Here is an 18,837-nt window from a genome sequence, read left to right on the forward strand (position 1 = left end):
TCCTGAGAGATATCAGAAGGTAGGTGGGGCAGGTCTCTATCAGACCACATGAAGGCACCAGAGGACATAAGTAACACAAGCTCTGATGCCTTTAGGTAGGTGTGGTTATTCTTTGGTTACAGTCAGATGTAATGTTAGTATTCCAAAAGTGAAAAGATCAGGATTAGGATAGGGTGATGTAGGGGAAAGGCATCTAGCAAAGTACAGTTTACATTAGTGTTAAGGTGTCCACCGGCAATACAATCTTGATTGTACAATCGTAAACCCTGTCTATTTAATATGAAATATTTTGAACGGGCACCTAGAGTGCCCATTCAAAATATATTCACTAAGTTTGCTTTTCTACTGCATAGAATTGCCAAGATTGTACAATTAAGATTGTATCTTCAATGGGCACCATCAGGCATGGATGTAGGGGAAGGCTAATGTTAGGTTAGGTTCCATGGAGTTAGATTGATCAGTTGGTGGAGAACAAGGTTTAGGGATACTGGGGATAAGATATCCCTGTGCTAAGATATGGGGCCTGATGCATGAAACTGTTGTCATATTGCCGTGCACAGACATCACACTGCAATGTTAGTATAACCGCGAGTTCAGGGCCGGGCCGAGGCAGAGGCGAGAGAGGCTCCAGCCTCAGGGCGCAGTGTAGGAGGAGCGCACAACTCACTCAGCTATCATTCCCCTATTATGTTTGAAGTAAAGAGAAATAAGAAAAGGGGATACATAGCAGTAACTGCAAGCCAGATAACTAGATATTAAGGTGTTAAGGGCCCTGGGGCGCCTCTTACTCTAATAGCAATCAGTGTATGATGGCTGGGGTGGGATGGATGGGGGGCGCTCTTTGGTGTCTCAGCCTTGGGTGTTGGAGGACCTTGTCCCGGCACTGCGCGAGTTATACTATCAGCACTGTGTACCGCAAGTTATACTATTAGCATGACCTTTAGTACTTGACTAGCGCAACTGCGGCTAAGGTATTGCACGCTATAAACGGTAACAGTAGTTAATAACGTGCATTACCATTGCAACAGTAGCGCTAGTTGAGTAGTACTGTGGATTGCGCTAATAGCGTAACTTGCAGTACACAGTGCTGATAGTAAGGATAAATTTGCAGTGCAATGTCTGTGCACGACAATATTACCTCGATTTGGTGCATCAACCCCATTGTCACTATAATTAATGATGAGTTAACATTTATAACAGAAATATCAGTTTTAATTGGACTGACAAGGGCCGGTTCTAGACTTTTTGCCGCCTGAGGCAAACTTGTGAGGATGCCGCCCCTCCCCAATAGGTAGTATAATTTCCCCCAGTATAGGTAGCCTGGAGGGGGGAGCAGCCAGGAAGGTGGAGCAGCTGACACAGCAGTAGTAAGGGGAGGGGGTCAAAACCCCCCCTTTCACCTGGGGCTCCCCCGTCCGCGCTCCCCCTCCAGCTATTTGTGCAGCATTTAATTTCTGTCAGGCAGTGGGGGAAGCAATGACTCACCTACTTCTGTGATCCAGCGCTGCGTTCCACTGCTCACATCACTTCCTGCAAAGCCGCCAACTGTACTGCGGAAGTACAGTGGGTGCCATTGCAGGGAGTGATGAGAGCAGTAGAACGCAGTGCTGGATCATGTAGTAGAGTAATTGCTTCCCACGCTGCCTGACAGAAATTAAATGCTGCGCAAATAGCTGGAGGGGGAATGCGGACGGGGGAGCCCCAGGTGAGAGAGCGGGGGTTTCTGACCCACCTTACTACTGCTGTGTCCGCTGCTCCCCCTTCCTGGCCGCTCCCCCCTCCAGCTCGGCGCCCCCCCACCAGGGCCGGGCCGAGGCAGAGGCGAGAGAGGCTCCAGCCTCAGGGCGCAGTGTAGGAGGGGGGCGCAGAATTCATTCAGCTGTCATTCCTAATTGTGTTTGAAGCAGAAAGAAATAAGAAAAGGGGATACATAGCAGTGACTGCAAGTCAGATAACTAGATATTAAGGTGTTGGGGAGGTTGTGGGCCCTGTGGCACCTCTTAGTCTAATAGCAATCAGTGTGTGACGGCTGGGGTGGAAGGGATGGAGGGGCGCACTTTGGTGTCTCAGCCTTGGGTGCTGGAGGACCCTGTCACGGCTCTGCCCCCCACCCACAGCCAGGCGGGCGCCACCTCCCCACTTCCGCTGCCTGAGGAACCTGCCTTACCCCGCCTCATCGGCAGCTCTATGCTGGGATGGATCCTTTATTGCTACTTAAAAAAATTGTTCACATAAAAGCCGACACCTCCCTATGAATACAGAACAAGAATGCAGATCAGGACTACTGGCCACAGAGGGGGATTCTGACACAGCAGCAGGCAGTCAGACATATGACGATCTCTATCTCCTGGCTACAGGGTCAATTTAAAGCCAGCTCCAAATAATATTCTTTTGTTTTGGAGATGGTGATGGATAAAATCTCTACCACCTTGTTTTGGGCAAATGAAAATTGGCATTTCATTTGCTTTTGACTCTGCTTTTTCTGTATGTTTACATACAAAAATCATTTGTGTTTGAATACTGCCTAGTTTAAGCCATCCAATGAATTTAAACCAATCAGCAAAGCAATTACATTTACAAGGAATTCAAACACACTATAACAGGACAACTGATCTTTCAAAAAAAAAAAAAAAAAGCAATACAAATGAAGTACCTGTAGGTTGATGTTCAAACTTTGTGGTTAAGATTCTTCCAAAGTGCTACAGAAACACAAAACAAAGTGCAATAAACAAACACTTTGTCCACAAGCTCGTATTACTGTCTGAAACGTGTGACGAAAAAGAAAGGAAAAGTTAGATTCTTACTTCAGTAGATGGAAGCCTTTTAATGATCCAGAGACTTCTCTATTCCCCCATCCCCCTCTGCAGTTCACCAGTACTCTCTTCTTCTTTGCAGCCATGCCCCCGTCTGCTTGCGAGCACCACTTTACTGTGCAGGTGCAAGAATGGGCCATACTTATGTGGTCGGGCTCGTACACAGATGGAAGCGGGACCCTCTGAACATACCGGACAAGCCTTTGTCAAATATGTTCAGTGGGCTCCTACGCTGGATCCATGGAGTTGAGGCAGATGGGGAAAATCTCTGGACTATCCAAGGCTTCTCTCTGCTGAACTAAGTATTCAATTTTCACCTTTTTATTTGGCTTAAAGGGATACTGTAGGGGGGTCGGAGGAAAATGAGTTGAACTTACCCGGGGCTTCTAACAGTCCCCTGCAGACATCCTGTGCCCACGCAGCCACTCACCGATGCTCCGGCCCCGCCTCCGGTTCACTTCTGGAATTTCAGACTTTAAAGTCTGAAAACCATTGCGCCTGCGTTGCCATGTCCTCAATCCCGCTGATGTCACCAGGTGTGTACTGCGCAGGCACAGACCATACTGGGCCTGCGCAGAATGCTCCTGGTGACATCAGCGGGATCGAGGACACGACAACGCAGGCGCAATGGTTTTCAGACTTTAAAGTCTGAAATTCCAGAAGTGAACCGGAGGCGGGGCCGGAGCATCGGTGAGTGGCTGCGCTGGCACAGGATGTCTGCGGGGGACCATTAGAAGCCCCGGGTAAGTTCAACCTTTTTTCCCCCAACCCCCCTACAGTATCCCTTTAAGGTACACTTTAAGAGATTCTCGTTACTTCCAATCTCAGATGAAACTATAGGAAGACATGGGATCTCTGCAGTGGGGATCCAAAAGAAATCAAATCTAAAAGTGCTTCTAACCTTTCTTTACACAACCAAACAATTATCGTTTGTTGTTTTTGCTGTCTAGGCACCTCGTAGCAAGAAGAATCCTTACTCCCTGTCCCTAATGATACCAGAGGAAGTTATCTGGAAGCTTAATTTACCCTGAACAGTTAAAAAGTAGTCAGCACATCGATTCATCTTGTTTGCATATAGAGATAGCAAGAATGGAACAATCCCATACACTACAACCTGTAGTATATGAAGGAGCACAGTCACAATACCCTTTCAGCATATGCCAGTCTATCTGTTGGATGTTTTGCTGGCTGTTAGCAGAGTCGGTCTATTTGGCAGTCTTTGTAAGATGCTGTTTGCTGTAACCGGGCGACTGATGTGCGGTGGGGATGGTCTCTCAGGTGTTTTAAAGGTGGAGCGAATGACTGGTTGATGGAAAGGAACAAATGTAGATCTTGGTCCCTCAGCTGTAGACCTAGACAGGAAGAATACAGTGATTTCACAAAGTGATTATCCAGTATTGACACTAAAGAAGAAAAATAGAAAAATAGGAATGTCATCTGGAGATGAACAATCTCATCTGCTGCCAGGATGGGAATCTGGCTCAAATAATGCCAGTTAGATAATGACAGATGTATGCTATAAATTATAGCTCCTCCTTCTTCTCTTGACATGGGGTGTGGATTTACCTTCTAGGAAAACTGTCATTCACCCTCTCTCCACCAACATTGTATGGATGTAGGACATGGCACAGGCTGCCTCTCACCCTCCCCTCTATCAAAGATGTGACAAATGGAGGGGTTGTGGCCAGACAGCAAAGCTTGCAGAGAAAGCTGGATGGAACCTGCCCACCCACCACATAAAAGCATCCAAGCAAAGGTCATTTATTGCACACAGATCATGCAAAATAATATGAAAACACTACCATGCATGTATAACGCAGGATGTAAGAATCTTCCAGATTCTTGCAATCTAAATCCCTCATTTACTTTATAGAACCACTGTTTCAGCAAGAAGACTATATTCAGAGTTCTCCCTTAAGAGATATTCTAGAGAAACATACCATAATTCTGACCATTTTAGTAGTACATCATGCTTTGTAAAAAAAAACAAAAGTTTGCTTTCCTAAAACAGAAAGAATTTGCGATAATTCAGGTTGGAGTGAGCTTGAGATGTCTCCCAGAGCAACACTGCTGAATATATGCAAATTAACCATTGTACCCTTAGAAGCTAAACACACCTCCAGAACCGCTGGAATGCAATGATGTGTCAGCTTGTTAATTTTTACAGAGCCATAATAATCCAACATGCATACAGACTGTTTCGGATTGTTTGATCCTCATCAGTGCATGGCATGGATTAATTTGGCTCTATGGAGTAGGGCTTGTGAATCCGAGAGGCACAGACTAACCAGCAAGCTCATGGTGACCCAGAACTCATTGGAGTGTGTAAGGGACTACAATGGTCCTAAAAGCCCCCTTACTAAGATGTTAAGAAAAACAAAAGTTTGCTTTCCTAAAACAGAAAGAATTTGCGATAATTCAGGTTGGAGTGAGCTTGAGATGTCTCCCAGAGCAACACTGCTGAATATATGCAAATTAACTATTCTACCCTTAAAAGCTAAACACACCTCCAGAACCGCTGGAATGCTTTGTGGAAGGCCATTGAGCTTTATCTACTCAAATGCACAAACAGCCAGGCACTATCAGGGACTAGAAGTGTAAACACATTACCGCATGAAAATAAACATAAATTTCCCAGAATTCTGGAAGAACTCCAGTTATGGTCTGGAGCATCTGGACCTGCATAGTAGGTATGTTGTCCATCACATTCTCTTGGAAGCCAATAGAATGTTTGTAATGTGATGGACAGCTGTCACACACCCACAGTGCGGTGTGCCTACTTAACACTTGTTAAGCTGGAGAGTTTTCTGTATATAAGATGTAGCCTTAGTTTATAGGTAGGAATGGTATTACCTTGTCGTAGCTATTTAGAGCTGATGTACATTCTGCTTATCTGTGTTTTCTGCCTCGCTGCTTCTGTAATTGAGGCAGTGCATTATGAACTGTGCAATAAATCTTTAACGGACTTGGAGTGTCTCTGGTCTGTGTACACAGCTACAGCTGTGTGAAGGTCCAGCTGATACAAGAGTATGTGCGGTCTTATTAAATGATTGCTGGTGCCGATTGCCAAGGGCTACCACTTAATCAGTTTTTATCAGAGGGAATGACGGGCATAGGTTACTATTCAAAAAATGTCCTTGATTTTAACACCTGCAAAATGTGTTCTCAGTTGTCCGTCCTTTATTTTTACGTTGGGGCTGAAAACTGGATTGGAAACAAATCACAAAACACAGCAAATCATGTCTAGTATAAAAGTTAATGTTAATGTTCTGATATCAACTGTTCAGAAAGCTATCTCATACAGACATCTGACTACCCACCTGGGATACATAAAACCTTCTGGTGATTGTCTAGAGCCAGATCTTCTATCGATCATTGTATGTTGTTTCCTGTGTGACAGGGTTGGGGACATATTGGTTTTGTCATCCAAGTCTGTAAGGAGAAAAGCCTCATCTCCTAAGTATGTACTCGCTGCTAAAACCCTTGCAGGAAGGCTTGTAGTCTGATTGGTGCCTTTGAGCAAACGTTTGGCCCTTACGTCTGCTCCCTTGTTGAGGCGGGAATATCCACTCACTGAGGATGGAGGGTGTGGTGTAACTGGAGGGGATGGCTGATGTGGAACTTCCTGTAAAGTCATTTCTCCAAGATGACCTGTCGAGACAAGAATAGCCCTTTTATATTTAGCCTAGGGAGATCACTCATCTTCTGTCTCATTATATTGCTGAACTACAAGTATTTACAAGTTATTAGCACTGGATTAATAAGATCCTTTGGTGATAGACCTACATGAGATGTGATAGTTGACTTTTTTAAAAGTTCTGTTTCTTGACTTTAATCTTTATCATCTTCACTCAGTGGTCTTATTGCTTTGTCGGCCAGCGACCTGGACCAAGCACAAGGTCATCATTTCTCATTTGAATGCTTCATTCTATGTTATGGCCCATACTCACGAGGGACTTTTGTCGCCTCAACACGCGGCGCGCGCGTGTTGCGGCGACAGGTCGCCCGTGAGTATGGGCCGTCACGCGCGCGCGCACCCCGAACTGTCGCCCGTCGCCATGCGATTGAAAGTTTCAATCGCATGGCGACAGTCGCCGCCGCACCTCCCCCGCAACTGTCACTAGTCCGCGTGAGTACGCGGACTAGCGACAGCAACCTCCATTGTGGTAAATGGAGCTTCCGGCGGGGGGAGGAGGAACGTCGGCGACAGCTTCCGTCTCACCGCTGGTCCCTCTTCCGCGTGTGTACGCGGAGGGACCTGGCGAGGAGCTGTCGCCGGCCTGTCGCCCACACGCTCACGTGTGCTGGCGACAGGCAACATTTGCAGCCCGTGAGTACGGGCCATTAGACTCTTCTTAAATGTTTATTGCTAGTTTAACAACAATGAGAATAATAAGCAATGTGGCAAAGTTAGCCATAAATGTTGAATGGCTACTAGAAACATCAGGAGAAATGAGTGATCACCATATCTATGGAACATGAACTGCTTCATTGCCTCCAGCATATACAGTACACTTGTCATTGCTAGAGCATTCCTCCTGCTTATATTGGTGAACCCCATTCTTGGATCATAGTCCCATTGTAGGGTACTCAACCTGGGCAATTTTGGTATTATTTTTTTCTGGATGGGAGGGGCTTTATTTGAAACAAATATAAAAGCATAGATACATAAAAACAAAACAACATTTTCAACAACAAAATTTTTTTTTTTTCCTTCATTTTGACTTGACAGATTTTTAAAAGGCGATTTTTTTCACTATATCTTGAGCGTTGAGTGTAAAAACAACAGACGTGATGGTTCATTTCCTTTAACTATAGCATGCTGCGTCTATGGATTGGGCTGGTGTGTGGATCAGTCAGGTCTGACCATGTAATTCCCAAAGTAGGCGTAATAGAGACAAGAGTACATTTCCCAGCTTTACAGTAAAGAAAAACCTAGCTAAAGATGATGCAAAGGGAGGTGACAGAGGTTGTGACAATGGTGAAGAATAGAAATTATTCTTACATGTGTTTGTTTAGCGGCACAGTTCACTGTCCACCTCAATTATACTCAGTTTTGTATTCAATAGATGGGTGGAAGCTGATATCACAATGCAAACGTTGAATCCTCACTCTAGCACTCTGGAATGATATACCAGAGAGTCTTACCGGAAACCCTGACCCAAGCATAAGATAAATCCACAGAATCCAGGTGAATTCCTGGATCTGTGAATTTGTCTGGAAGCTGGTGTCAGTCACTATGCTGGCACAGACAACTGTGTTTCATAGGCAGGTAATCTCATGACTTTCTAAACAGATAACCTACAAACCACAAATGTCTTGCCTGTGAATGGATAGGTGTACAGCTGAAGACATGACCAGATCTCTGGAAAGGCTACAAAGGCTTGGGCCTAGAGTGGCTGCTGGTCAAGTGGGGTGGCAAGACATGGAAAAAGGGTTGCTGCATATGGAAGAGGAGGCTGCAAATCGGGAGCAACACATGGAAGAGGGGAGGTGCTGCACAAGGCATATGGATAATAGGATAACAGAGGCGCCAATAGGATAAAAAACACTAAAAGAACTTAAAAACCCATCTTGGTAATAGAGGAGGCAGTGGTGGACTCACCCCCTCCAAGCAGACCACACAACTGTGGATTTTCAGTCAAAACAATTTTATTGGCTACTCCAAATAAAGTGCAACGCGTTTCACGGGATACAAACCCGCTTCATCAGGCAATAACAGATAGGAGTAAACAGCTGTAACAGAGACAATAGAGTAAATAAAAATGTAGTGCTTTGGCAAAATTCATTCTGATTATTCGGACATTGATTTGGCTATGAATATATTTCAATAGTGGCATAAAAATACGTTGCATAAATCTGCATGCATATGCATGAACCTGTGTTTGAAATACATGCAATCGACAGAGAATTGTGGTATACAATAGCAAAGATTATTGAGAAAAAAAAAAAAAAAATTTGCATACCTATACATAAACCTGTGTTCGACAAACATACAATTGACAGAGGATTGTGGCAGGAATTAGTATCCAAACTATTGCTAGTTTTAGTGAAAGTATGAATCGCACAGTGAATTATACGTTCAAATTAAATAAAATATATATATTTTGTTGCATAAATTTGTATGCATATACATAAACCTGTGTTCAAAATACAGTTGACAGAGTAGATGGGGTAATGGGCAGGATTCAATGGGAAAAGGCCACGGTGGACAGAAAGTGCATTCATTTGGCTATGAATATACCTCAAGAGTGGCATAAAATACGTTGCATAGATTTGCATACCTATACATAAACCTGTGTTCGACAAACATACAATTGACAGAGGATTGTGGCAGGAATTAGTATCCACACTATTGCTAGTTTTAATGGAGGTATGAATCGCACAGTGAATTATACGTTTAAATTAAATAAAATATATATATTTTGTTGCATAAATTTGTATGCATATACATAAACCTGTGTTCAAAATACAGTTGACAGAGTAGATGGGGTAATGGGCAGGATTCAATGGGAAAAGGCCACGGTGGACAGGAAGTGCATTCATTTGGCTATGAATATACCTCAAGAGTGGCATAAAATACGTTGCATAGATTTGCATACCTATACATAAACCTGTGTTCGACAAACATACAATTGACAGAGGATTGTGGCAGGAATTAGTATCCAAACTATTGCTAGTTTTAGTGAAAGTATGAATCGCACAGTGAATTATACGTTTAAATTAAATAAAATACAATAGCAAAGATTTGTAACCGAGATTAAGCTTATATAAAAGGACTACTGAATATGGAATCTAGTAATTAGAACCAATATGTAATAGTACCCAAAAGGTATTAAAATGTGCCTGTAGAGGTAAAGGAAAGATAGGAATTACCATCTGCCAGTATCATCAACACTGAGCGCCTCTGTGCTGGTTGAGGACGCTTTAGCATGTTAAATAGAGGAGGTAATGGACGGGAGCCAATGGGAAGATGCCACAGTGAATCAGGAAGTGACGTCAGGAATGAGACAGCAAAAAAATTAGATGGACTGTGTGATGTGCCGTTAAAGTCGCACCGGCAGTGGATAAGATGTATGGGAAGGGTGCGCCGATAACTGTGCATTAAATTAAAAGAAAAAAGGGTGTGTGTTTAAGTAACATAGGTGTGCACATGTGCACTAATGACCCAGGTAGCCATCTTAGCGGAGGCACAATTGTAAGAAGCAGTAACAAGCTGCCATATGTGTGGCAGAGTAGTATTGATAAATAAGAGGGGTGGCTTGGCGCCCTCTAGTGACCAATTTCAGAATAGTATGTGTAGGTAATTAAAAATAGTGGTTGAGCGATGTGAAGATTTTAATGCACACTTTTGGTAAAATAAATTAGGTACCTATAAGTCTGTACAGTGTGAAGGTAAACAAAAATAGACAAATGCATTATGGAAATGGTGAACATTAAATTCAAAAGCATACAAAAAAACTGATAAGTGTTGCATATTAATTATGAACATTATGTTTGTAAATTGCAAAGATTATGGAAACGCACACTGTATTGTCAAGTAGTAACCATAAAATCAATATTTAAAACATGATATAACATATAATAATATAATAAAAAATGATATATGAAACATAAAAGATAGATAATAAAATATGAATTAGATATTACAATTAAATTCAATTCAGACAAAATATAGCACGTAAAGTAATAAAATCTGATAATTATTGCGCTAAAAAGAGAGGACTAGCTAAAAGGTATAACGGATATTTGGGATAGGATCAGTATATTTTTTCCAAGACTTCATTGAGCCCTTCTGGAACCAGTGTCTTTAGCTTCTGGATCCAGTACATCTCGAGTTTTTTGAGTTTGTTATGAGCATCAGATTCTGTTTCATTAATGGTGTCGATTAAAGTTATGGTGAATGTGTCAGGGTTGCTATGGTGCTCGGAGTGAAAGTGACGTGAGACACTGTGCATGGGGTATTTATTCAATATGTTTCTTTTATGTTGGCCAATGCGGCTACGGGCTATTTGTGTGGTTCTGCCAACGTATTGGAGACGGCAGGCACAAGAAATAACATAGATAACGAAGTTTGATTGGCAGGAGATGAATTTCTTGATTGGATACTGTATGTTGGTGATGGAGGAACTGAATGATGGGGTGTTGGTTACAAAACAGCATGCCAGGCAACGTGGGTGATTACATGACCAAGAACCAGGCATGGACGGGGTTGGGTTGGTGACAGCTTTAGTATGGTGATTTCATAGTCGACTAGGGGCAAGTATGCTTCGGAGGTTTGGTGCCCTCCTATAGGTGATGAGAGGTTTGGGTGGTAGGATGGGTCTGAGAAAGGGGTCCTGTAATAGAATCTCCCATCTGTTGTTCAATATAGTTTTTATGCCCTGATGTTCTCTACTGTAACGAGTAATGAATCTGGGGGGTGGGTTGTTATCAGTACTATTCGTAGGAAGTGGGTGAGATGATGTGGAGAATTTAGCCTTATGGCACGCATCACGGATTAATTTTTTGGGGTACTTCCGGGCAGTGAATTTTTGGGTAAGTAATTTAGATTGCATTTCATAATTATGAATATCAGTACAATTTTTATGGATTCTCCTGAATTGGTTATATGGTGTGTTTTGGGTCCATGGTCGGTTCGCGCACATGTCCCCGCAGCAGAGACACCGCTGAGCGGGGCTGCGGTGGCTGGGACCCGTAGTCCCACAGAGTTTAGAGTGACGCGCGCGCGCGCGCACTCAAGCAGGCCTTATGACACCCGGGAGAGAGTCAGCTGATCAGGCAGGTCAGCTGACTCTTTACTCCGCTCCCCATTGGTCCAGCAATCTGGGAGGTGCAGGGGATGCTTAGGTGCATATATACTGCCGGCTGTTCACTCTTGCTTCGTCTGGCGTTGCGATCACACATGTGGGAGCACCCAGATCCGTAGTCAGATCCTCAAGTGTGCCGGGACCAGCAGGAGCTGTAATCCTACACGTAGGGCTGGTGCACACCGGGCGGCTTTTTGGGCGTTTTCAGATCCGCTTGCGGCTGCGGATCTGCTTGGTCAATGTATCTCAATGGGGTGGTGCACACCAGAGCGGGAGGCGTTTTGCGGAAACGAAAAATGCCTGGGTGAGGCATTTTTTGGATTGCGGATGCGTTTCTGCCTCAATGTTAAGTATAGGAAAAACGCAAACCGCTCTGAAAAACGGCACTTCAGAGCGGTTTTGCAGGCGTTTTTGTTACAGAAGCTGTTCAGTAACAGCTTTACTGTAACAATATATGAAATCTACTATACTGAAAACCGCAGCAGCAATCCGCAAAACGCTAGCAAAACGCCTCATAAAAATAAAAAAAAGCGTTTAAAAATCTGCTAGCATTTTGCGGATCTGCTAGCGGGTTTTGGTGTGCACCAGCCCTTAGATAGATTTTGATAGCTAAAGTACTAGTTTGATTGTGATTATTTGTTATGACTTTTGCCTGCCTCGACTATCCGCCTGAACTCTGACCTTGTACCTCGATATTTCTGATACTCTGTTGCCGAACCTCGGCTCGTTCCTAGACTCTGTTTCTGCCTCCTGATTTTGTACCCCGATATATCTGATACCCCGTTGCCGAACCCTGCCTGTACTTTGACTCCGCCTTTGCCTACTGTATTTGTACTTTATCTGTCCGTGTGTGTACGACCTGGCTTGTCCGACCTCGAGAACCGACCTCACGATTGGAGGCGGTTCCCAGTCCTGTTAGTGACACTTCTTCCTGAGTGTCACTCTCGGACTTTCCTTCCTACTGTCAGTCTGACTCCTCCCGTCTTGGAGAGCTCAGGTCTGCGGAAGGAATCCGTGCAGTTCTCCTTGCTGCACCCAGGCCTCGGCATTTTTGTGTTACTGTTACACCAAACACTACACTCTACTCAGGTGAACAGAGGTTAGCCAGTATATTGGATTATCGGTGATACTGCAGATCACATATAATCTGGTATACGTCTGTATTCCCCGTGACGCTGCAGGTCACCGGTAATCAGACCTCTCTGTGCTTCACCGATCGTTACAGAACGCCAGACCCAAAATACCGATGGAACGCACTGATCCTCTGACTGTGCTTGCCACTTCGGTGGATAGCATTCATCAGTCACTAGGCCAGCACAAAGCCTTAATTGATGCCTTAACAGGCTCTGTGAGAACCCTCCAGACATCAGTTGATTCAGTGCGATCCCCTCACAGTGAGGACATACGTATGCCTGTCCCTGATAAGTTTTCCGGCCACAAGTCTGACTTCCGGAATTTCAGGAGTAGAGTGTTGTCATATTTCGAGTTAAGACCCCGATCCTCGGGGACTGAGACCCAACGGGTCATTTTCATTAAAACTTTATTGACTGGAGATTCCCAGTCTTGGGCATACAACCTGCCCGCTACCGCCTTGACCTCAGTAGAGGAATTTTTTAAGGCCATGGCTATAATCTACGACGACCCTGATCTTGCGGCATCCTCAGAGCGGAAGATCAAACTCTTACGGCAAGGCAGAGGGTCAGTCGAGGATTATGCGGCAGAGTTCCGTAGGTGGTCAGTCACCTCGAGATTTGATAATTTTGCCCTCATGGACTATTTCTTGTCTGGGTTGTCGGAAGAGGTTTCCGATCTTATGTTGACCGTACCCGAGCCCAAGACAGTTGACGAGGCCATTTCATCAGCCATTCACGTAGATCGCAGGCTACGCCATCAGAGGCAGGCTAGGAGTAGTCACCGGGTCAGGGTGACTTCGTACGCTGTACCAGCTGTAGCATCCCCAGTAACCGCAACTCCGTCTGTCTCGTCCTCTCCGGCCTTGCCTCCACCAGAGCCAATGCAAATTGGTCGATCAAAACTGACCCAGGTGGAGCGGAGGAGGAGAATGACGGAACAACTGTGCCTATACTGTGCAGAGGCAGGGCATAGGGTGCGAAATTGCCCCAACAGGGCGGGAAACGGGTCTGCCTAGGAGTAGTGGGGGGTGACACCCTAGGCACACAAACTTCACCCCTTAAAGAGAAAAAATTGCTTCTCCCTTGTACTGTCACATGGGATGATAGGTCTGTTGCCACTGAAGCTTTCATTGACTCCGGCTCAGCGGCTAACTTTATGAATTTTGAGTTTGCTCAGGAGTTGGGTCTACTACTCACTCCCGTGAGACCCCCCATTCAGGTTACGGCTGTTGACGATTCCCCTTTGCAGCGGAATTGTCCTCTGTCACAGACTCCGGTTGTGAAGCTCACCATAGGGGTATTGCACGAGGAGCAGTTACAATTTTTTGTTTTACACATGTCCACCTCCACTATAATCCTAGGCATGCCTTGGTTGCAAGTCCACTCCCCGCAGATAGACTGGGCCACAGGACAGTTGACAGCCTGGTCACCTCATTGTTTCCAGCAGTGTTTGGGGAGACTAACATTGGGTTTAACTAAGGTACAGGTGGAGGGTATACCGGAACAGTATTCGGATTATGCCGATGTGTTTTGTCCCAAGGCCGCGGATAAATTACCCCCGCATCGCCCATTTGACTGTCCCATTGACCTTCGTTCTGGTTGTATGCCTCCTCGAGGCCATTTATATAATTTATCTGGTCCCGAGAAACTTGCCATGCAGGAGTACATCCGTGAGAACTTAGCAAAGGGCTTTATTAGGCCATCCCGGTCACCCGCTGGGGCAGGCTTCTTTTTTGTTAAAAAGAAAGACGGGGGTTTACGGCCTTGCATTGATTATCGTGGCCTCAATAAAATCACGGTGAAGAATCGTTACCCGCTACCACTTATAGACGATTTATTCACACAAGTCACTGAGGCTAGGATATTTTCAAAATTGGATTTACGGGGGGCATACAACCTGGTGCGTATAAGGAGGGGCGATGAATGGAAGACGGCCTTCAATACCCCTGATGGGCACTACGAGTATAGGGTGATGCCTTTCGGCTTGTGCAATGCCCCGGCCGTCTTCCAGGAACTCATCAATGAGGTTTTTCGGGAGGTCTTGGGAAAGTTCGTCCTAGTCTATCTTGACGACATTCTCATTTTTTCTAACAACCTCCCGGAACACAGAACCCATGTCAGGATGGTGTTAGACAAACTGAGGCAGAATCGGTTATACGCCAAACTCGAGAAATGTATTTTTGAGGTCACGTCGGTGGCTTTTTTGGGGTATATAATCTCCACCTCAGGTCTGTCTATGGACCCTGCCAAGGTTTCCGCGGTCCTAGAATGGCCACAGCCGGTGGGGTTAAAATCATTGCAACGGTTCTTGGGGTTTGCGAATTATTATAGAAGGTTTATAAAGGGGTACTCCACAGTTGTCGCCCCTCTCACTAGCCTTACTAAAAAAGGGGCAGACACCACTCATTGGTCTCCCGAGGCCTTACAGGCTTTTTCTAAGTTAAAGGGGTTGTTCTGCTCAGCCCCCATACTCAGACATGTGGACACTTCCTTTCCGTTTATTGTTGAGGTAGACGCCTCGGAGATCGGGGTGGGGGCTGTGCTGTCCCAGCGTTCTGGTCTTCAGGGTAGACTACACCCGTGTGCCTATTTTTCTCGAAGGTTCTCTCCGGCAGAGAGAAACTACGACATAGGCAACAGGGAGCTCCTAGCCATCAAATTGGCCTTTGAAGAATGGCGTCATTGGCTAGAGGGAGCCGAGCACACGATCACGGTTTATACCGACCACAAAAACCTAGAATACATCGAGGGGGCTAAAAGGTTAAGCCCGAGACAGGCTCGGTGGTCGCTATTTTTTTCGAGATTTACATTTTTGATCACATACACGCCAGGTAGTAAGAATACCAAGGCGGACGCACTTTCTAGGTGTTTTGAGCTGGAGACAGCACAGCCCTCTGTTTCCGAGACCATTGTCCCACGAAGTATGGTGTTAGCCGCCACCGAGACTTGGGAGGACTGGAAAGAGACTTTGAGTCCTTTTCAGCAGGATATCCCAGAAGGGAAACCAGACGGGGTGTTATTTGTTCCGTTACCACTCCGTTTTCAGATCTTGGAGATGGTTCATTCCCATAAGAATGCGGGACATCCGGGAGCGTCTAGAACGCAAGATCTCGTGGCCAGATGTGTATGGTGGCCTTCGCTGGCCGCCGACTGTAAGGAGTTTGTCAGGGAATGTGCGGTGTGCGCAAAAAGCAAGCCATCCCGCCTGGCACCTGTAGGTACTTTACAGCCTTTGCCCACCCCGAGTGAGCCATGGACCCATTTGTCCATGGACTTTGTGGGAGAGCTTCCGAGATCTGAGGGCATGTCAGTTATTTGGGTGGTGGTTGACCGTTTTAGTAAGATGGCCCACTTCGTGCCTCTGAAAGGACTCCCCTCGGCCCAGGAACTGGCCGATTTATTTATCATCCATGTTTTCAGACTGCATGGCATTCCAGAAAACATAGTATCCGATCGGGGAGTCCAGTTTGTTTCGAAGTTTTGGAAGGCATTTTGTCACCTAATGGGCATGAAATTGTCATTTTCCTCGGGGTACCACCCGCAGACAAACGGCCAGACGGAGAGGGTCAACCAATCCTTAGAGCAATTTTTGAGGTGCTATGTTGCCGAGACACAGAGCGATTGGGTTAAATATATTCCTTATGCAGAGTTTGCCCACAATAACTTGAAGAGCTCTTCCTCAGGTTTCTGTCCTTTTCAGATTGTGACAGGTAAATTGCCTAAATTCTCTCCTTTGCCAGTTGCATCCACTCCGTTCCCAGCTTTGGAGGCCTGGCAAAGGTCATTTAGAGACAGGTGGTGGACCATTAAGAATAATCTCGTTAAAGCATTTCAGAGTCAGAAAGGTCAGGCTGATAAGAGACGCTCGGTAGAGTGGAGATTTCAACCAGGAGATTTGGTTTGGGTGTCATCTCGTCACCTGACCCTGAAACAACCCTCTGACAAACTTGGTCCCAGGTTCGTGGGTCCATTCCCAGTTACTAGGAAGATCAACGATGTCACGTATACTGTGGATCTTCCCGCCAGCATGCGTGGAGTGAGGTCTTTCCACGTATCACTTCTCAAACCCGCAGCCCAGGTGGGTCCCACTCCTCCTCCTCCGGTGTTAGTCAATGCCCAACCCGAGTATGAGGTGGAGAAGATCATAGACTCACGTACTGTACAGAACTCGGTACAGTATCTCGTACATTGGAAGGGGTACGGCATTGAGGAGAGGCAATGGGTACCTGGGAACCGCATGCATGCGGATGAGTTAGTAAGGGAATTTCACGCTTCACATCCAGAGAAGCCTAGAAGGAGCTGTCCGGAGTCCACTCCTCGGGGGGGGGGTACTGTGAGGAATCGCGGAAGAGCCGCCGCCATGAGCCAGCGGCGGGCGGCTCTTTCCGCATCACACGGAGAGGCAGCCGCCGCTTCACATCATGAGGCGGCTGCCTCCATGCAGCAGGTGGGGCAACGCGGCGAAACCGCCGCGTTGGACGCGGCGGTTCGCGCACATGTCCCCGCAGCAGAGACACCGCTGAGCGGGGCTGCGGTGGCTGGGACCCGTAGTCCCACAGAGTTTAGAGTGACGCGCGCGCGCGCGCACTCAAGCAGGCCTTATGACACCCGGGAGAGAGTCAGCTGATCAGGCAGGTCAGCTGACTCTTTACTCCGCTCCCCATTGGTCCAGCAATCTGGGAGGTGCAGGGGATGCTTAGGTGCATATATACTGCCGGCTGTTCACTCTTGCTTCGTCTGGCGTTGCGATCACACATGTGGGAGCACCCAGATCCGTAGTCAGATCCTCAAGTGTGCCGGGACCAGCAGGAGCTGTAATCCTACACTTAGATAGATTTTGATAGCTAAAGTACTAGTTTGATTGTGATTATTTGTTATGACTTTTGCCTGCCTCGACTATCCGCCTGAACTCTGACCTTGTACCTCGATATTTCTGATACTCTGTTGCCGAACCTCGGCTCGTTCCTAGACTCTGTTTCTGCCTCCTGATTTTGTACCCCGATATATCTGATACCCCGTTGCCGAACCCTGCCTGTACTTTGACTCCGCCTTTGCCTACTGTATTTGTACTTTATCTGTCCGTGTGTGTACGACCTGGCTTGTCCGACCTCGAGAACCGACCTCACGATTGGAGGCGGTTCCCAGTCCTGTTAGTGACACTTCTTCCTGAGTGTCACTCTCGGACTTTCCTTCCTACTGTCAGTCTGACTCCTCCCGTCTTGGAGAGCTCAGGTCTGCGGAAGGAATCCGTGCAGTTCTCCTTGCTGCACCCAGGCCTCGGCATTTTTGTGTTACTGTTACACCAAACAATACACTCTACTCAGGTGAACAGAGGTTAGCCAGTATATTGGATTATCGGTGATACTGCAGATCACATATAATCTGGTATACGTCTGTATTCCCCGTGACGCTGCAGGTCACCGGTAATCAGACCTCTCTGTGCTTCACCGATCGTTACAGAAAGCTATTAATTATTTGTTAAGCTTGGAGGTGTAATCTCCACAGTCAGCATACAACACATAAGCTGACGTGAAGGAGGTACACACACCAGCACAAGGGATCAGGATATCCCCAGTTTAGTGGAGGAGAGGACTGACTCCAATAGGAGATTGTGGCGCACAGAGCCGGTGCAGATCCGAACAGCCACAAACAACACTTTCGTAATAACGTCTCAGCGCAAAGTAGCGCTGAGCGCATAAACCAGGACTGAGGAGATCAGAATAAGTAGACAGAATGAACGCTTGCTAGCTAGCGGCTACTTAGCGACAGCAAGCGTCCAAAACCAGACAGACTGGAATGAGGCAGCCAATGCGTTGCGGCGATGGCGTGCCTCACAAAGACAGGACAGGATAGTCAGAAAATAGCAGGATCGAGACAGATGAACGTAACACAGATAAATATACAATAAGTATGTTTTCCTAGCGTATTACAATTACAGCTATCAATGAAACTCTTTGTAAGGTCTGACTAACATATGTATATATCGGCAATGAACCGATATATGACATAAGCAGGAACGCTGACTAGGACTGGAGTAATACAGGGAACAGGACTCAGAAGGATTCGCTATCTCTTCGCAGA

General features: G+C 46.0%; 1 protein-coding gene across 14 annotated transcripts in view; it reads right to left on the bottom strand.

Annotated features, from left to right (window-relative positions):
• Positions 1-3,867: 3,867 nt before the first annotated feature.
• LRRC56 (leucine rich repeat containing 56) overlaps positions 3,868-18,837 on the bottom strand; it is a 123,976-nt gene continuing 109,006 nt past the window's right edge. For all 14 annotated transcript variants that reach the window (XM_068260295.1, XM_068260294.1, XM_068260300.1 and 11 more), the window contains 2 exons: positions 6,134-6,464; positions 3,868-4,165 (listed from right to left, as the gene is read on the bottom strand). In XM_068260295.1, coding sequence (XP_068116396.1) covers positions 3,979-4,165; positions 6,134-6,464 — 518 coding nt within the window. In that variant the 3' untranslated portion in view covers positions 3,868-3,978. The remainder of the gene's footprint in view (positions 4,166-6,133; positions 6,465-18,837) is intronic.

Source organism: Hyperolius riggenbachi, chromosome 11, assembly GCF_040937935.1.
Source record: "Hyperolius riggenbachi isolate aHypRig1 chromosome 11, aHypRig1.pri, whole genome shotgun sequence".
Taxonomy (NCBI): Eukaryota; Metazoa; Chordata; class Amphibia; order Anura; family Hyperoliidae; genus Hyperolius; species Hyperolius riggenbachi.